This window comes from Erinaceus europaeus, chromosome 9 (assembly GCF_950295315.1).
Source record: "Erinaceus europaeus chromosome 9, mEriEur2.1, whole genome shotgun sequence".
In the NCBI taxonomy this organism is placed as follows: domain Eukaryota; kingdom Metazoa; phylum Chordata; class Mammalia; order Eulipotyphla; family Erinaceidae; genus Erinaceus; species Erinaceus europaeus.
In genome coordinates this window covers 38,824,292-38,838,761 of record NC_080170.1, presented here as the reverse complement: position 1 = coordinate 38,838,761, position 14,470 = coordinate 38,824,292, and the positions used below count along the sequence as shown (strand labels likewise).

The 14,470-nt window shown below is 42.3% G+C and overlaps 1 protein-coding gene across 2 annotated transcripts in view; it reads right to left on the bottom strand.

The window, feature by feature from the left end:
- COPA (COPI coat complex subunit alpha) overlaps positions 1–14,456 on the bottom strand; it is a 51,547-nt gene extending 37,091 nt beyond the window's left edge. For both annotated transcript variants that reach the window (XM_060197680.1, XM_060197681.1), the window contains exons 1-6: positions 14,301–14,456; positions 13,798–13,911; positions 12,914–12,987; positions 10,684–10,764; positions 7,439–7,515; positions 6,003–6,112 (exon numbers count right to left, since the gene is read on the bottom strand). In XM_060197680.1, coding sequence (XP_060053663.1) covers positions 6,003–6,112; positions 7,439–7,515; positions 10,684–10,764; positions 12,914–12,987; positions 13,798–13,911; positions 14,301–14,340 — 496 coding nt within the window. In that variant the 5' untranslated portion in view covers positions 14,341–14,456. The remainder of the gene's footprint in view (positions 1–6,002; positions 6,113–7,438; positions 7,516–10,683; positions 10,765–12,913; positions 12,988–13,797; positions 13,912–14,300) is intronic.
- Between the last annotated feature and the right edge of the window lie 14 nt (positions 14,457–14,470).

The window sequence follows — 14,470 nt, the reverse complement described above, 5'->3', positions numbered from 1 at the left end:
CTTATAGAAGTATCAAGAAGATACTTTTAGGTTTTAGCCTGTGGCTATATACTAGACTTACATGCTAGAAGTCCCAGGTTCAAACCCCAGAACCACCAGTAACCAGAGTTGTGTGGTACTCTGATAACAAAAAAAGGTGTGTGGGGGGCTGAGTGGTAGTGCAGTGGGCTAAGCGCACATGGCACAAAGTGTAAGGACCGCCGGCATAAGGATCCTGGTTCGAGCCCCCAGCTCCTCACCTGCAGGGGAGTCGCTTCACAAGTGGTGAAGCAGGTCTACAGGTGTTTATCTTTCTCTCCCGTCTTCCCCTCTTCTCGATTTCTCTCTGTCCTATCTAACAACAATGACAGCAATAATAACAACAACGATAAACAACAAGGGCAACAAAATGGGAAAAGTGGCCTCCAGGAGCAGGCACCATAACCCTGGAGGCAAATAAATAAATACAGACAGACAGAAACCACTCAGAAAAAAATTAGAATTTCTACACAATTTGTACTGAATGTGAGGACATTAATTCTCTGACTCACAACTTTTTTCATAATGGGAATACCAGTGTTGGTTTCTAACAGCCCTGAAAGCTAATTCATCTTCTTGTGTTGCGACTTATTTGAACTCCAACAAAAAAAATGGTTATAAAGAATATGCTTATTTCAAGCAAAAGAGGGGAAAGCAAAAGCCTAATCCCCAAGTGACAGCACTTAACTGAATACCAAAGCATCTCCTTCCACTCTGCTTAGGGGTCACTGAAAGTCAAAATAATAAGTAGAGAAAAACACTTAGAAATGATAAAAAGAACATGAATATTAGTATCCCAAGTTAGCGCAAAAAACTCAGCACAGGTTAACCCAGGCTTCTTTATCTGAAAGTAGAACATTCCTACTGTGTAATTTGGCAGGTTATTTTTGGGGTCTGGGAATACTCAAACATTTTTCCAAATAAATGGTAACAGCACTCCCAGATTCCAAAAATAACCTACCATATCACACCAAATAGGGGCATTCTGCTTTTGCAAAGCAGGGGGAAACCTTTATTATATACAATAAGTATATCGACTGAAATGTTATTATATAGTAATCCATCCACTTCACATATTCATGAGCAAGTAAAAACCCCAACTGGGGTCTCACTGTCATTCTCTGACTCAGGGCCTTCAATGCTAATACAAAATCATTATTCACTCTACAAACTTGAAGAAAGGGATTTCCTGTGGTCCGGGAGGTGGCAGTGGATACAAATTATACTCTCAAGCATAAGAGCCATGGTAGTAATTGCAGACGGGAGCAGAAGAAAATCTTTCTCAACCCAGTGCTTCAAAATTTGTTCCCAACAACAAAAGCATCATTACCTTATGCATTCTCTATGATCTAGGATGGGTATTTGTTGTATATGCCATCTTTAGAAAAATTAAGAAAACAGCCAAAGTGTTTGAGGGGTAATTAATTTTGTGACCAAGCCCCTGTTGGGAAAGGCTACTTTGTCATCTGGAGCAGTCTGAGCCAGAATCCAACCCCACCAGTGTCTGGGTCCTGAGACTGAGAAGGTGCTGTGAATGCATGCATGCGTGAGACCACAGAGTCACAATTCATTACTGGTTCAGAAAGCGAGGCCCCTGGTACTGGCAGAGAATAGGGCACAGGCTGAGGGTGTGGTGCCCCATGTTCCTATTGGCATGTCTGGTCATATCTGGGTACACTTTAAAAAGTCTAGTCAGTCTGATGAAAAATTGCAATGGCAAAGGCCCAGGAGAAGAGTGCGGCCATGCCATCTCCAAATTAATATTCTCCTTCTAGTCCTGAACCTGTGAAACCAGAGACGTGTCAGTCTCCAGGGACCCCATCTTCCCCCTGGCTTGTCTCTATGTGAGATGAAAAAAAAAAAAGAATTTTATTTTTTAAGTTTATTTCTTTATTAACTTTATTAATTAGAGAGCCAGAAATCAAGAGGGAAGGCAGGGATAGAGAGGGAAACAGAGAGAGACCTATAGCACTGAAAAGTTTTCCTCCTGCAGGTGGGGACTGGGGGCTTGAACCTGGATCCTTACACGTTGTAACATGCACTCAATAAGGTGCACCACCACCCAGCCCTTTATTTTTTATTTTTTATCAGAGAACTGATCAGTTCTGGTTTATAGTGATGTGGGGATTAAACCTGGGACTTCAGAGCCTCAGACATGAGAGTCTCTTTGCATAACCATAATGCTATCTACCTCTACCTAATATGACTCTTTAATTGCAGTTACTGAGATATTTTAGATGGAGCCCAGATGTTTGCCTTGATCTTCACTAAGGACTCAAATGACAGCAAGGGACCAGGTTACCCAACCTCTTGGCCCCAGGGCAGGCAGGACATTAGACACTTGGACATACATATAGATAATTAAAAAAAATTTTTTTTTATGAAAAGATTTTGTTTTTAATAATGAGAAAGAAAGGAGAGGGAAAGAACCAGATATCACCCTGGTACATATGCTGCTGGGACTTGAACTCAGGACCTCATGCTTGAGAGTTCAGTGCTTTACCCACTAAGCCAACTCCCAGACCACGTAGGTAATTTATTACCACCATGAAGATCCAGCCAAGGATGTGGGAGCTGTCTTCTCACAGAATGGAAATGCTTTTCTCTGGTCTAGCACTGACTATTTAGAAATCCATCCTCCCAGGATTTTTCAAGCAACCAACAAACAGGGAACCCAGCAAGTAGGAAGTATATGTACCTGGGAAATACCATGGCATTCAGCATTTCATTTCATTTTTCTTTCCACTTTTGTTAATATTTTATTTATTATTTATTAGAGAAGGAAATCAAGAAGGAAGGGGGAGATATAGCGAGAGACTACTGCAACACTGCCTCACTGCCCAGGTGGGGGGTAGAGACCCCTGGGTCTTTACACATAGTACCACATGTACTCAACCAGGTATGCCACTGCCAGGACCTTGGTAAACTTAATTGTGTTGTACTTAGTGATTCAGGTTACCAAAAGCTGGAGTGTTTATAAACAATTGTGAAAAAAAATTGTTTATAATTTTTTAAAGACTTTTAAAGATTTTTTAAATATTTATTTATTTCCTTTTTGTTACCCTTGTTTTTTTTTTATTGTTGTAGTTATTATTGTTGTTGATGTTGTCACTGTTGGATAGGACAAAGAGAAATAGAGAGAGGAGGGGAAGACAGAGAAGAGGAGAGAAAGATAGACACCTGCAGACCTACTTCACAGCCTGTGAAGTGACTCACCTGCAGGTGGAAAGCCAGGGGCTTGAACCGGGATCCTTAGGCCAGTCCTTTCCCTTTGCCCCACGTGTGCTAACCCGCTGTGCTACCGCCTGACTCCCTGTTTATAATATTTTAAAGACTTTTTAAAATTTATTTTCCCTTTTGTTGCCCTTGTTTTTTACTGTTGTTGTAATTATTGTTATTGATGACATCATTGTTAGATAGGACAGAGAGAAAAGGAGTAAGGAAGGGAAGACAGAGGGGGAGAGAAAGATAGACACCCGCAGACCAGCTTCACCACCTGTGAAGCAACTCCCCTGCAGGTGTGGAGCCGGGGCTCAAACCGGGATCCTTAAGCCAGTCCTTGCGCTTCGTGCCATGTGTGCTTAACCCACTGCGCTACCGCCCGACTCCCTGTTTATAATTTTTAATGGTACAAATTCTTTATTAAATTCAGTGTGCCAGTGTTTCATTCCTTTTCTTTTTTCTCTCCTTCCTTCTTTCCCTCCCTTTTTTCTCTTTCTTTCTTGGATTTTTTATTTTTATTTATTAATGAGAAAGATAGGAGGAAAGAAAGAGCCAGGGACTGAATGAAGGCCCACATGTATCATTCTGGTACATGTGCTGCCAGGGACTGAATGAAGGCCCTCATACTTGAGAGTCCAATGCTTTATCCACTGCACTACCTCCTGGACGACCAGTGTTTCATTTCTTTTTTTTTTTAACACTTTATTTTTAATATTTATTTATTTCCTTTTGTTGCTCTTGTTGTTTTACTGATGTTGTTCTTGATGTCGTTGTAGTTGGATAGGACAGAGAGAAATGGAGAGAGATGGGGAAGACAAGAGAGGGGGAAGAGAAAGATAGACACCTGCAGACCTGCTTCACCACTTGTGAAGTGACTCCCCTAGAGGTGGGGAGCTGGGGGCTCGAACCGGGATCCTTATGTGGTCCTTTCGCTTTGCACCATGTGAACTTAACCCGCTGTGCTCCCGCCCAACTCCCAGTGTTTCATTTCTTAAGAGAGCGCAGCCATCTATCCAGCATATCTCATGCTTCCTCTGCATTCAAATCCTTGCTTAGATATGCGTATTTCTTAGAATTCTTTTCCATAGCACTAACCTTTACAGTTTTTATCCCCACCACCTGGACATATAAACTGTTAAAAGAAATTATCTCAACTACACAAATATATGAGTTATTTACATTTCTGGGCCTGGAAATTTGTCTATTAAAAAGTTTCCTCCTCAGGCTGGGTGGTGGTGCACCTGGTTGAACACACATTATGGTGCTCAAGGACCCAGGTTCAAGCCCCTACTCCCCACCTGCAGAAGGAAAGCTTTGTGAGTGGTGAAGCAGTATTGCACGTGTCTGTCTCTCTGTCTCTAACACTCTCTATCATCCCCTCCCCTCTCAATTTCTGGCTGTTTCTATCCAATAATAGATTTTAAAAAAAAGTTTCCTCTTCAAAGCTTTCCACACTAGTAAAAATAAAAGAGGGGGGTCTCCTATTTCTAAATAAGACTATAGGAGTCCAGAGTCCTGATTCCCTGCACCAATCTATTCTATAAATGTGTTTTCATCAAAGAAGAAGTTCTTCGACTTTGTTATTTATTTTTTACATTTTACTTGTTTATTTTAATGACAGCTACAGAGAGGGGAGAGAGATCAGAGCACTGCTCAGCTCTGGCTTACGGTGATGCTGGGGATTGAACCTGGGGCCTTGAAGTTTCAGGCTTTGAAAGTCTCTTTGCATAACCATTATGCTTTCTCTCCAGCCCTTCAATTTTATTATAAGGGTTAATTCTTCATAAATTATGCAAAAAGTTCTCTAGATGTTAACCAAAAAATTGCTCTAAGTAAAAAGTGAAATTTCTGTAAAACTAAATTATCGAAAGTGACTTTTAAAAAAAAATTTTTACATTTATTTATTTTCCCTTTTGTTGCCCTTGTTTTCTATTGTTGTAGTTATTATTGCTACTGCAGTTGTCATCGTTGTTGGATAGGAGAGAAATGGAGAGAGGAGGGGAAGACAAAGAAGGGGAGAGATAGACACCTGCAGACCTGCTTCACCGCTTGTGAAGCGACTCCCCTGTAGATGGGGAGCTGGGGGCTCGAACCAGGATCCTTACGCAGGTCCTTGCGCTTCACGCCATGTGTGCTCAACCCACCACGCTACCACCAGACTCCCGAAAGTGACTTCTTAAGAAACACCCCTGCCATAAAGAACCTTCAGAACAGATCTAATGTCCTAAGAAACAAAGATGTTACTACATGAAAACCTGGGGTCAGGTGGTGGTACTGTGGGTTGAGTGCACATGGTGCAAAGCACAAGGACCGGTGTAAGGATCCTGGTTCGAGCCCCAAGCTCCCCACCTGCAGGGGGGTTGCTTCACAAGCTGTGAAGCAGGTCTGCAGGTGTCTATCTTTCTCTCCCCGTCTTCCCCTCCTCTCTCCATTTCTCTGTCCTAGCCAACAACAATGACATCACTAACAATAATAATAACAACAACAACAATAAAACAACAAGGGCAACAAAAAGGGAAAAAATAGCCTCCAGGAGCAGTAGATTCCTGGTGCAGGCACCGAGAGCCCAGCAATAACCCTGGAGACAAAAAAACAGAGAAAGAAAGAAAGAAAGAAAGAAAGAAAGAAAGAAAGAAAGAAAGAAGAAGGAAGAAAAGAAACTACTGTAGATTTTCCTGTTCTGGCCATCTCTTCACTATTTTAAGCAACTGCAATTTCACATCAGACACACTAGGTGTCCCCTGAACTTTTGAGTAGCTCACCAGAAATATCCCAAACACGCACAGTCTGGTCCAGGCTGGCTGACACAACCAGGTCTTCTGAGGGGTGGAACTGAGCACACATTACATAATGGTTGTGCCCTGTTAATACACTGTAGGCAGAAAAAACAACATCAAGTTAGAAGTGGAAATCAACACTATGGTATTCTCATTATTCTGCAAATTCAGAGCTTCAAATAAGATGGTTCAGAGTTGTTTTGTTGTAAAGTTGGTACTAAGAAAAAACAATTTCCAGCCAGGGCCATTGTGTATGTGGAGCTGGTGAATTTTCTCCATGCCTAGCAGCTTTCCTTCTTTTTTTTTTTTTTAATTTTTAAAAAATATTTATTTATTCCCTTTTGTTGCCCTTGTTGTTGTAGTTATTGTTGTTGTTATTGATGTTGTAGTTATTAGATAGGACAGAGAGAAATGGAGAGAGGAGGGGAAGACAGAGAGGGGCAGAGAAAGACACCTGCAGACCTGCTTCATCGCCTGTGAAGCGACTACCCTGCAGGTGGGAAGCCGGGGGCTCAAACCGGGATCCTTGTGCTGGTTCTTGCACTTTGCGCCACCTGCGCTTAACCCGCTGCGCTACTACCCGACTTCCTGCCTAGCAGGTTTTCTTTGGGAACAATGTCCCACTGGAGTGTGTGAGCTGTGCCCTGGGTTGGAATGGCTCCTATCCAGATTGGGGTGCCTACCCTGCACTTAGCTGGCCATGCAACCATGACCCTGGCTGCAAAATGAATGAGTAATCAAGCACAAATAATAGCTTAATATTAGAAGTATTGGGGTCTTTATTAGGACTGTGGTGATGTTTCTGTGGTCACAATATGCCACAGGAATTTAACTATTATGAAGAATGTTCTCCTTACATGTTATTTTTTAATTTTTATTTATTTATTTTTAAAAGATCAGAGTTCTTTCTATTAGGTTCCATTGGATTTTCTTTTCTTTTCTTTTCTTTTTTTTTTTGCCTCCAGGGTTATCACTGAGGCTTGGTGCCTGCACTACAAATCCACTGCTCCCGGAGGCCATTTTTTTTCATTTTGTTGCCCTTGTTACTTGGTGTTGTTGTTGGATAAGACAGAGAGAAATTGAGAGGGGAGGGAAAGACAGAGAGGGGGAGAGAAAGATAGACACCTATAGACCTAGTGATCTCACCTTTCACTGGTAAGGAATTATCAGGAAATTCAGATTCATTCCTTACTAATGAGCTTATATCTTTATCAATAATGGAATCTTTCTGCAGTCAAATGTTCTACCCCTGAGCCACCCCCTCCCCCCATGGAATCTTTCTGGACTTAAAAGTGACTTACAGATGTAGTTAGCAATTAATCAGCAAGCATGGCCTATTAGGAAAGGAAGGCTAACTGTCCTGAGAAGCGGATGGGAACCACTAGAAAGACTACTTTGTGGCCACTCAGTCCCCACTTTACCAGACACAGGTTCTAGACTGCCAGTTCCATACTCGGATGGTCTGATCGTCAGAGGCACTCAGAATCCAAGGGTATTCCTGAAATATATTGCAGACAAAGGTTTTGGACACTGAACAAATAAATGTGTTCTCAGGTTCCCATAACCACTTTTCTCTCTGGAGGGAGCACTGCCTAGTGCCTGTTACAGTAACAAATGGACTGCCACTACTAAAGGATCCAGCCAGGGGTCTCCTCCTCCCCACCACCCCATCTGCTTTCTAAAACACTGGTACTTTTACCTGTAAGATTAATAAATGAAAGCTGAATAAAGGTACAGTAAACTATCAGAGGAAGATTATCTAATATTTACTTTTACATGTGTGTGTATTCATATAGAGTCTTATAAATTATTCCCTATGACAGGTCTCCCTTTAACTAAAGAGGAAGAATACTGTTTATAATCTGACTTCTCTCTGTTAAGACTGTGCAGACTGGAGCCAAAAGGTGGTGCACCTGGTTGAGGGCACATAATTATATTGTGCAAGGACCCAAGTTCAAAACCCCAATCCCCACCTACAGGGGAAAAGCTTCACAAGAGATGAAGCTGCAGATGTGTCTGTCTGTCTCTCTCTCTCTCTCTTTCCCCATTCCTTCTCAATTTCTCTCTATTGAAAATAAACAAACAAATAAAGTTTAAAAGGCTATACTGTTTTAAAAGAACAGTCAAAAATCCCAGTAACCAGAGAAAAATAACATGTGATATCAAGGGTTTTTTTTTCTTTTTCTTTTCTTCCTGATTGTCACTGGAGCTTCACTGCTGCAGATCAACTTTTTCAGACAGAAAGAGAAAGAAAGACAAAGCAGCACCAAAGATACCTTTAGTAGGGTGGAGGCTGGGCTCAAGCCTGGGTTGTGCCCATGACAAACCCAAGGGTTATCATCTAAGTGAGCTACCTTGCTGGTCTATGACTTAGCTCTTTTATAAGTTTGACAACAAAGGGATTTCTTTTAAAAAAATATCTATTTATTTAGCTTGGGGGCAGAAAGTGAGAGGGAAGGGAGAGCTAGAGAAAAACAACTGTAGCATTGTTTAACAACTCATGAAGCTTCCCCCTTGCAGGTAGAGACCAGGAACTTGAACCTGAATCCCTGCACATGGTAAAGTGTGTGTTCGACTGAGTGTGACACAGCCACCAACCCCTTCCTTTTCCTTTCCCTTTCCTTCCTTCTTTCCTTCCTTACTTCCTTTCTTCCTTCCTAGGAGAGAGCCAGGGCTTTATGCATGCATGACTTCACCATTCTGGGTCACTTTTTCATTCAGTGAGACAGAAAAAAGAGAAACCATAGCATCACAGCTTTCTCTGTTGCTTTGACACCTCCCGTGTGGTGCTGGCGTGTGAACCTGGGAAATGGTATGGCACTGTAAGCATCTTACCCAGTAAGCTATCTCTCTGGTTTTCTTTTACTATTTTAGTATATATATTATTTACTTATTTAATTTTGTTGACCAGGGCACTGCTCAGCTCTGGTTTATGGTGGTGCAGTGGACTGAACCCGGGACTTCGGAGCCTCAGGCATGAGTGTCTCTTTGCATAATCATTATGCTATCTACCCTCACCCTAAAAATTATTTTCAACCAGAGCACTGCTCAGTCCAGTCTTATAGTGATGCTGGGGCTTGGATAGTGATATCTGGGGCCTTGGGAGCCTCAGGTATAAAAGCTGTTTTTGCATAACCATCATGCTGTCTCCCAGGTCTTCAATGTATTCTTTTTAACTTAACTCAAGAGACTGGGCTTACTAAAACTTGAGGAACTGTACAATTTAATTTGAGCAGCACAGAACTATATAACAATTTGGCCAGGCTGGAGTCTCTAACGTATAATTCAGTGTGTCTACTACAGCAATACCTGTCAGATCAAAGAAGGTAGTAAGATTAGCTAGGGAACAGTCTCTACCATCCTCAAATCTGAGGATAGAGAACATGGTTGTTAATGCTTTAGACAACTTCTGTTTATCACAATGACATCTTACCTGAACATTCCTCCAGACACATTTACCTAATAACACCCCACAAAGGATTAACCTCTAAGTACACCTAGGGCTAGTTAAGCACATCTGCAATCAAATTTCCATTTTTCCTGACAGAAACAATGACTTCCTCAAAAAGCCTATGATTTCAGGAAGAAGCAAGGCAGAGAGGCCAGGATATGGTGCACCCTAGAGAATGCGTATGCTACTGTGTGCAAGGACCTGGCTTCAAGCCCTCGGTCAGCATTATGAAGCATGAAGCAATGCTGCATGTGTTCCTGTTTTCCCCTCTCAATTTCTGCCTTTATTAATAATAATAGTAATAACAATAATATGGCCATTAGGAGTGGCAGATTCTTTATTAAGCATCAAACCCCAGTGATAACCCTGGTGGTTATAAAAATACTAGTAATAAAAACAAGGGGGCTTTGAACCTGGACTTCTGAGCCTCAGGCATTAAAATATTTTGCATGACCACTATGCTGTATAGTTTTAAGATATACAGATAAAACTGATTTAAGATACTGAAGAAGAAAAACAAGAAGAAAGTGGCAGCAGGCAGTGGCACACCCTACTAAGCTCACATAATCACCATTCTCAAGGACCTGGGTTCAAGTCCCCACGCCCCATCTACAGGGAAGAAGCTACATGAGCAGTGAAGCACTGCTGTAGGTATTTTCCTTTCTCTCTCCCTCTCTATCTGCCTGTTCTCTACCAACTTTTCTGTTTCTGTCCTATCAGATAAAATAAACATAAAAAGAAGAAAGGGGGAGTCGGACGGTAGCAGAGCGGGTTAAGCGCAGGTGGTGCAAAATGCAAGAACCAGCACAAGGATCCCGGTTCGAGCCCCCGGCTCCCCTCCTGCAGGGGAGTCAAGCAGGTCTGCAGGTGTCTATCTTTCTCTGCCCCTCTCTGTCCTCCCCTCCTCTCTCCATTTCAATCTGTCCTATCTAATAACCACAACATCAATAACAACAATAACTACAACAACAAAACAACAAGGGCAACAAAAGGGAATAAATAAATATAAAAAAAAAAAGAAAGCTAGCTCAATAGCGGAGATCCAGTGGAATTAATCCATAACACAATTCTGAGTACTTGGAGATAGCTCACTTGGTAGAGTACTTGCCTTATCAGAAAGACAATCCTGTCATTAAGGAATGGTTTCTTGAGGATCGAGCAGAAAATTGCTACAGGAAAATTAAAGAACACAGAACAAAAACCATGGCTACTTACATGATGAAAAAATGTGGTACGGATATAGTCCAAGTGTCCAAGCAATGTGAACAGACAGCGTCGAAGTTTATAATTCCAAACCTGTAAGGAGAGAAATTCAATAAAGGAGTCAGACACAAAGGTTGGGAAGCTTTAAAAAGTTCAAGTTTCATTTTGTTTCTTTCTTCTTTCCCCCCCCCCCCCCGATTTATTTATGATAGATAACCAGAACATCATTCTAACACACGAGATGATAGGGATGGAACTTGGGACCTCATGCACCAACTCACAGGCCTCAAGGCTCAGGATTCTTAATAAACACATCTGAACATATATAGTTTGACATTTTGAAATAGGAACCTTGATAGGGAGTCTTATTTAAGGTGGGAGGGAAAAAGACCAATGAAAATATTTATCAGCTAAACAATGTGAGGAAGAAAAAAACTAGGCTAGAGAAAAGTCTAAATGCAATTATGGAAAGGTTTTGTTTTCTTTGGGGAGAAACCATCTCTCTAACAACACGAATAAAATGCTTAACCAGGGTTTAACTTAAAATTCTTCTGGCAAAATTGTATTTTTATTTTGATTTTTTAATATTTATTTATTTATTTATTTTCCCTTTTTGTTGCCCTTGTTTTTTTTTTGTTGTAGTTATTGTTGTTATTGATGTCATCATTGTTGGATAGGACAGAGAGAAATGGAGAGAGAAGGGGAAGACAGAGGGGGAGAGAAAGACAGACACCTGCAGACCTGCTTCACCGCCTGTGAAGTGACTCTCCTACAGGTGGGGAGCCGGGGGCTCGAACCAGGATCCTTATGCTGGTCCTTGAGCTTTGCGCCACACGCACTAAACCCACTACGCTACCGCTGAACTCCCCAAATTGTATTCTTAAGTTGAATACAAAGCAATTAGTGCTTTAGTTCAGAACAAACAAATAAAAAATAGAAACTATGAATCCAAAGAGAGCAATAACATAAAAGATCTAACATCATCTTCTCTCAGGACTCTGAACTTGGTGGCAAATATTATCCATACATTCATGGTCTATTCTCATTTACCATGTATAGAGGTTTACTTGTCACTATGGAAAACACACGACGCTCAGTTATACTGAGCTAAGCAGCGAAACATATTCAGATAAGTAGCTGAGCCAAATACCAAGGAACCAAGTGTCAATGGATATAACTGAAGATGATGCTAAACCCAGCACCACAAATGTAAGATAGCAGTGTTTCACCCAACCCCATTCAGAAAGCCTCTCCACATAAATGATGTCCAAATAAAATGATGTCTCTGCCTCCAGTCTTGTTCAGTTCACCCCTATTCCTCTTTTCTATTCTCACCAGAATACTGCTCAGCTGTCTTATGGTGGTGTGGGGAACTGAGCCCAAAGTTCTAGTGCCTCCCTAGTCATAGAAGTCTTTCTGCATAACTATTAGGCTATCTCCCCTACTACTCTCTTCACCAGTCTCCTACCCAGTACTATTTTCACATTATCCAAACTCTCAAGTGTAGTGAACAGAGATTTCACACTTTGGCTCCCTCACTTTTCTGCCCCTTCTCTCACTTATAAATATTTATTTATTTCCTTTTTGTTGTTCTTGGTTTTATTGTTGTTATTATTGTTGTTGATGTCATTGTTGGATAGGACAGAGAGAAATGGAGAGAGGAGGGGAAGACAGAGAGGGGGAGAGAAAGATAGACACCTGCAGACCTGCTTTACTGCCTGTGAAGTGAACCCCCTACAGGTAGGGAGCTGGGGGCTCGAACTGGGATCCTTATGCTGGTTCTTGTGCTTTGTGCCACGTGCACTTAACCTGCTGTGCTACCACGCAACTCCCCCCTTCTTTCACTTTTTCATCATATTGTAGCCACACAAAACTGATCAGAGTATCTCATGGGTTATATCTACACTCAGCCATATATATATATATATTTCCTCCTTTGTATCTGGATTGTTCTTCTGTGTTTTACTCTGCTACACTCTATTCTATCACTCAGGAAACTATACATACTGTTATTTGGGTATATATTTATCTCCTCTCTTAGACTAAAAGCCACTTGAGAACAGAGACCACATCTTACTTTTTTTAAAAATCCTCCAAGTATCAAAGTGCCTAGTACAAAGAAGCATTTACTAGTGTTGACTGGCTCTGTGTGAACTGAGAAGTCCTGTTTTTGAGTTCCTTCCCCAGGCCCAATCTCACATCCTCTGTCCATCTGCTCCTGAACACAGTGAACACTCCATACCTTAATTTTATAGTCATCCCCTCCAGACACAAACAGGGGCTGCTGCTTGTGGAAGTCAATGCCTCGCACTGGACCTGAAAAGAGGACAGGCAGTATATGTCAAAAAGAATTCTGTTTTCTACATACTTTCTTCCTTTTTCTTTCTTTCTTTTCTTTTCTTTTTTTTTTTCCAGAGCATTGCTCAGCTCTGGTTTATGGTAGTGCTGGGAATTGAACCTGGGTCTTTTTTTTTTTTTTTTTTTTTTTGCCGGGGTTATGGCCAGGGTTCAGTGCTGGCACTATGAATCCACTGCTCCTCGTGGCCATTTTTTTCCACATTTTATTAGATAAGGTAGAGAGAAATGGAAAGGCGAGGGAGAGAGACACCTGAAGACCTGCTTCACTGCTAGTGAAGTGTTTTCCCTGCAGATGGGGAGCATGGCCTTGAATCCAGATGCTTGTTCTTAGTTTATGTGCCCTTGGGTATGCCACTGCCAGGCCTCCTTGAACCTGGGTCTTTTGGTTCCTTGAGCATGAACGTTTTTTTGCATAACCACTATGCTGTCTCTCCAGCCTTGTTTCCTACTTTCTAATGTTACTAATTCTTTCCACCGAGCTTTTAATTCTACCTTTCCATGTCCATTTACCGGCAAGGAAGCAATGTTAAAAAAGAGTCAGCCCAGCATGGAGACCCCACTGGACCAGGACAAGAAAGCAGAGAAAGAAGCTGGAAAAGGGCAACAAATTCACCCTCAGTCATGTTAGGAAATCAAAGCAGAATACATGCTTAATGTAAGAACTTCCATCAAATAAAGACATTTTAATCATAAAAAAAAAAAAAGAGTCAGCCTACCCCCACAAGAAAGTTCTCCATTTTAGCTTCCTCCTGGAAACTGTCATCTTACCGTCATGTTCATCAAACTTGTCAATGAGAGTGCACATCCGATAGTCCCATAACTGGATGACCCCGTTGTGTAAACTGGTCAAGATCCAGGGCCTTTTGGGATGAAAACTGAGCCCTGGGACAGAAAAAAGAGATTGAACAATCTAATGCCATCCAGAATGCCATCTTTTCTTAATTCTGATAAGAGAAAAAGAGTTGATTGCAGGCTCATTCATTCTGTCCTGGATGCAGAAGAATAGAACAGGCCCCGGGAGGAGGGGGCCAACAAGGGCAGTGGAGACAAATGATTGGGGGCGGGGGAGGGCCCCACAGAGACACGATGGGTCAAGAGATACCGGGGTCGGAGGGTCCCTGAGGAGACACAGGGAGGAGGAGACCCGCGAAAAACCGAGTCTGGGGTCCAGCGGACACCAGGAAAGCGACGTCGGGCCCTGCTTTCCGCGCCCCTCCCCTGACAGCGCCACTCCGAAGCCGCGCTGGGCCCCAAGTCACGCCGACCACCACCTTTGACTCGCGCGCTCTTGGTCTCGAACTTGGTGAGCATCCTGCCAGTCTGGGCTCTTTGGGGCCTGCCAGCCGCTTGCTGCCCGCAACACCAAGTTCGCCTCCACGTCAGCGCCCACCGCCCCGGAAGCCTGGACAGGAACGTCCGGTTCCGCGTCTCCGCCACCGAG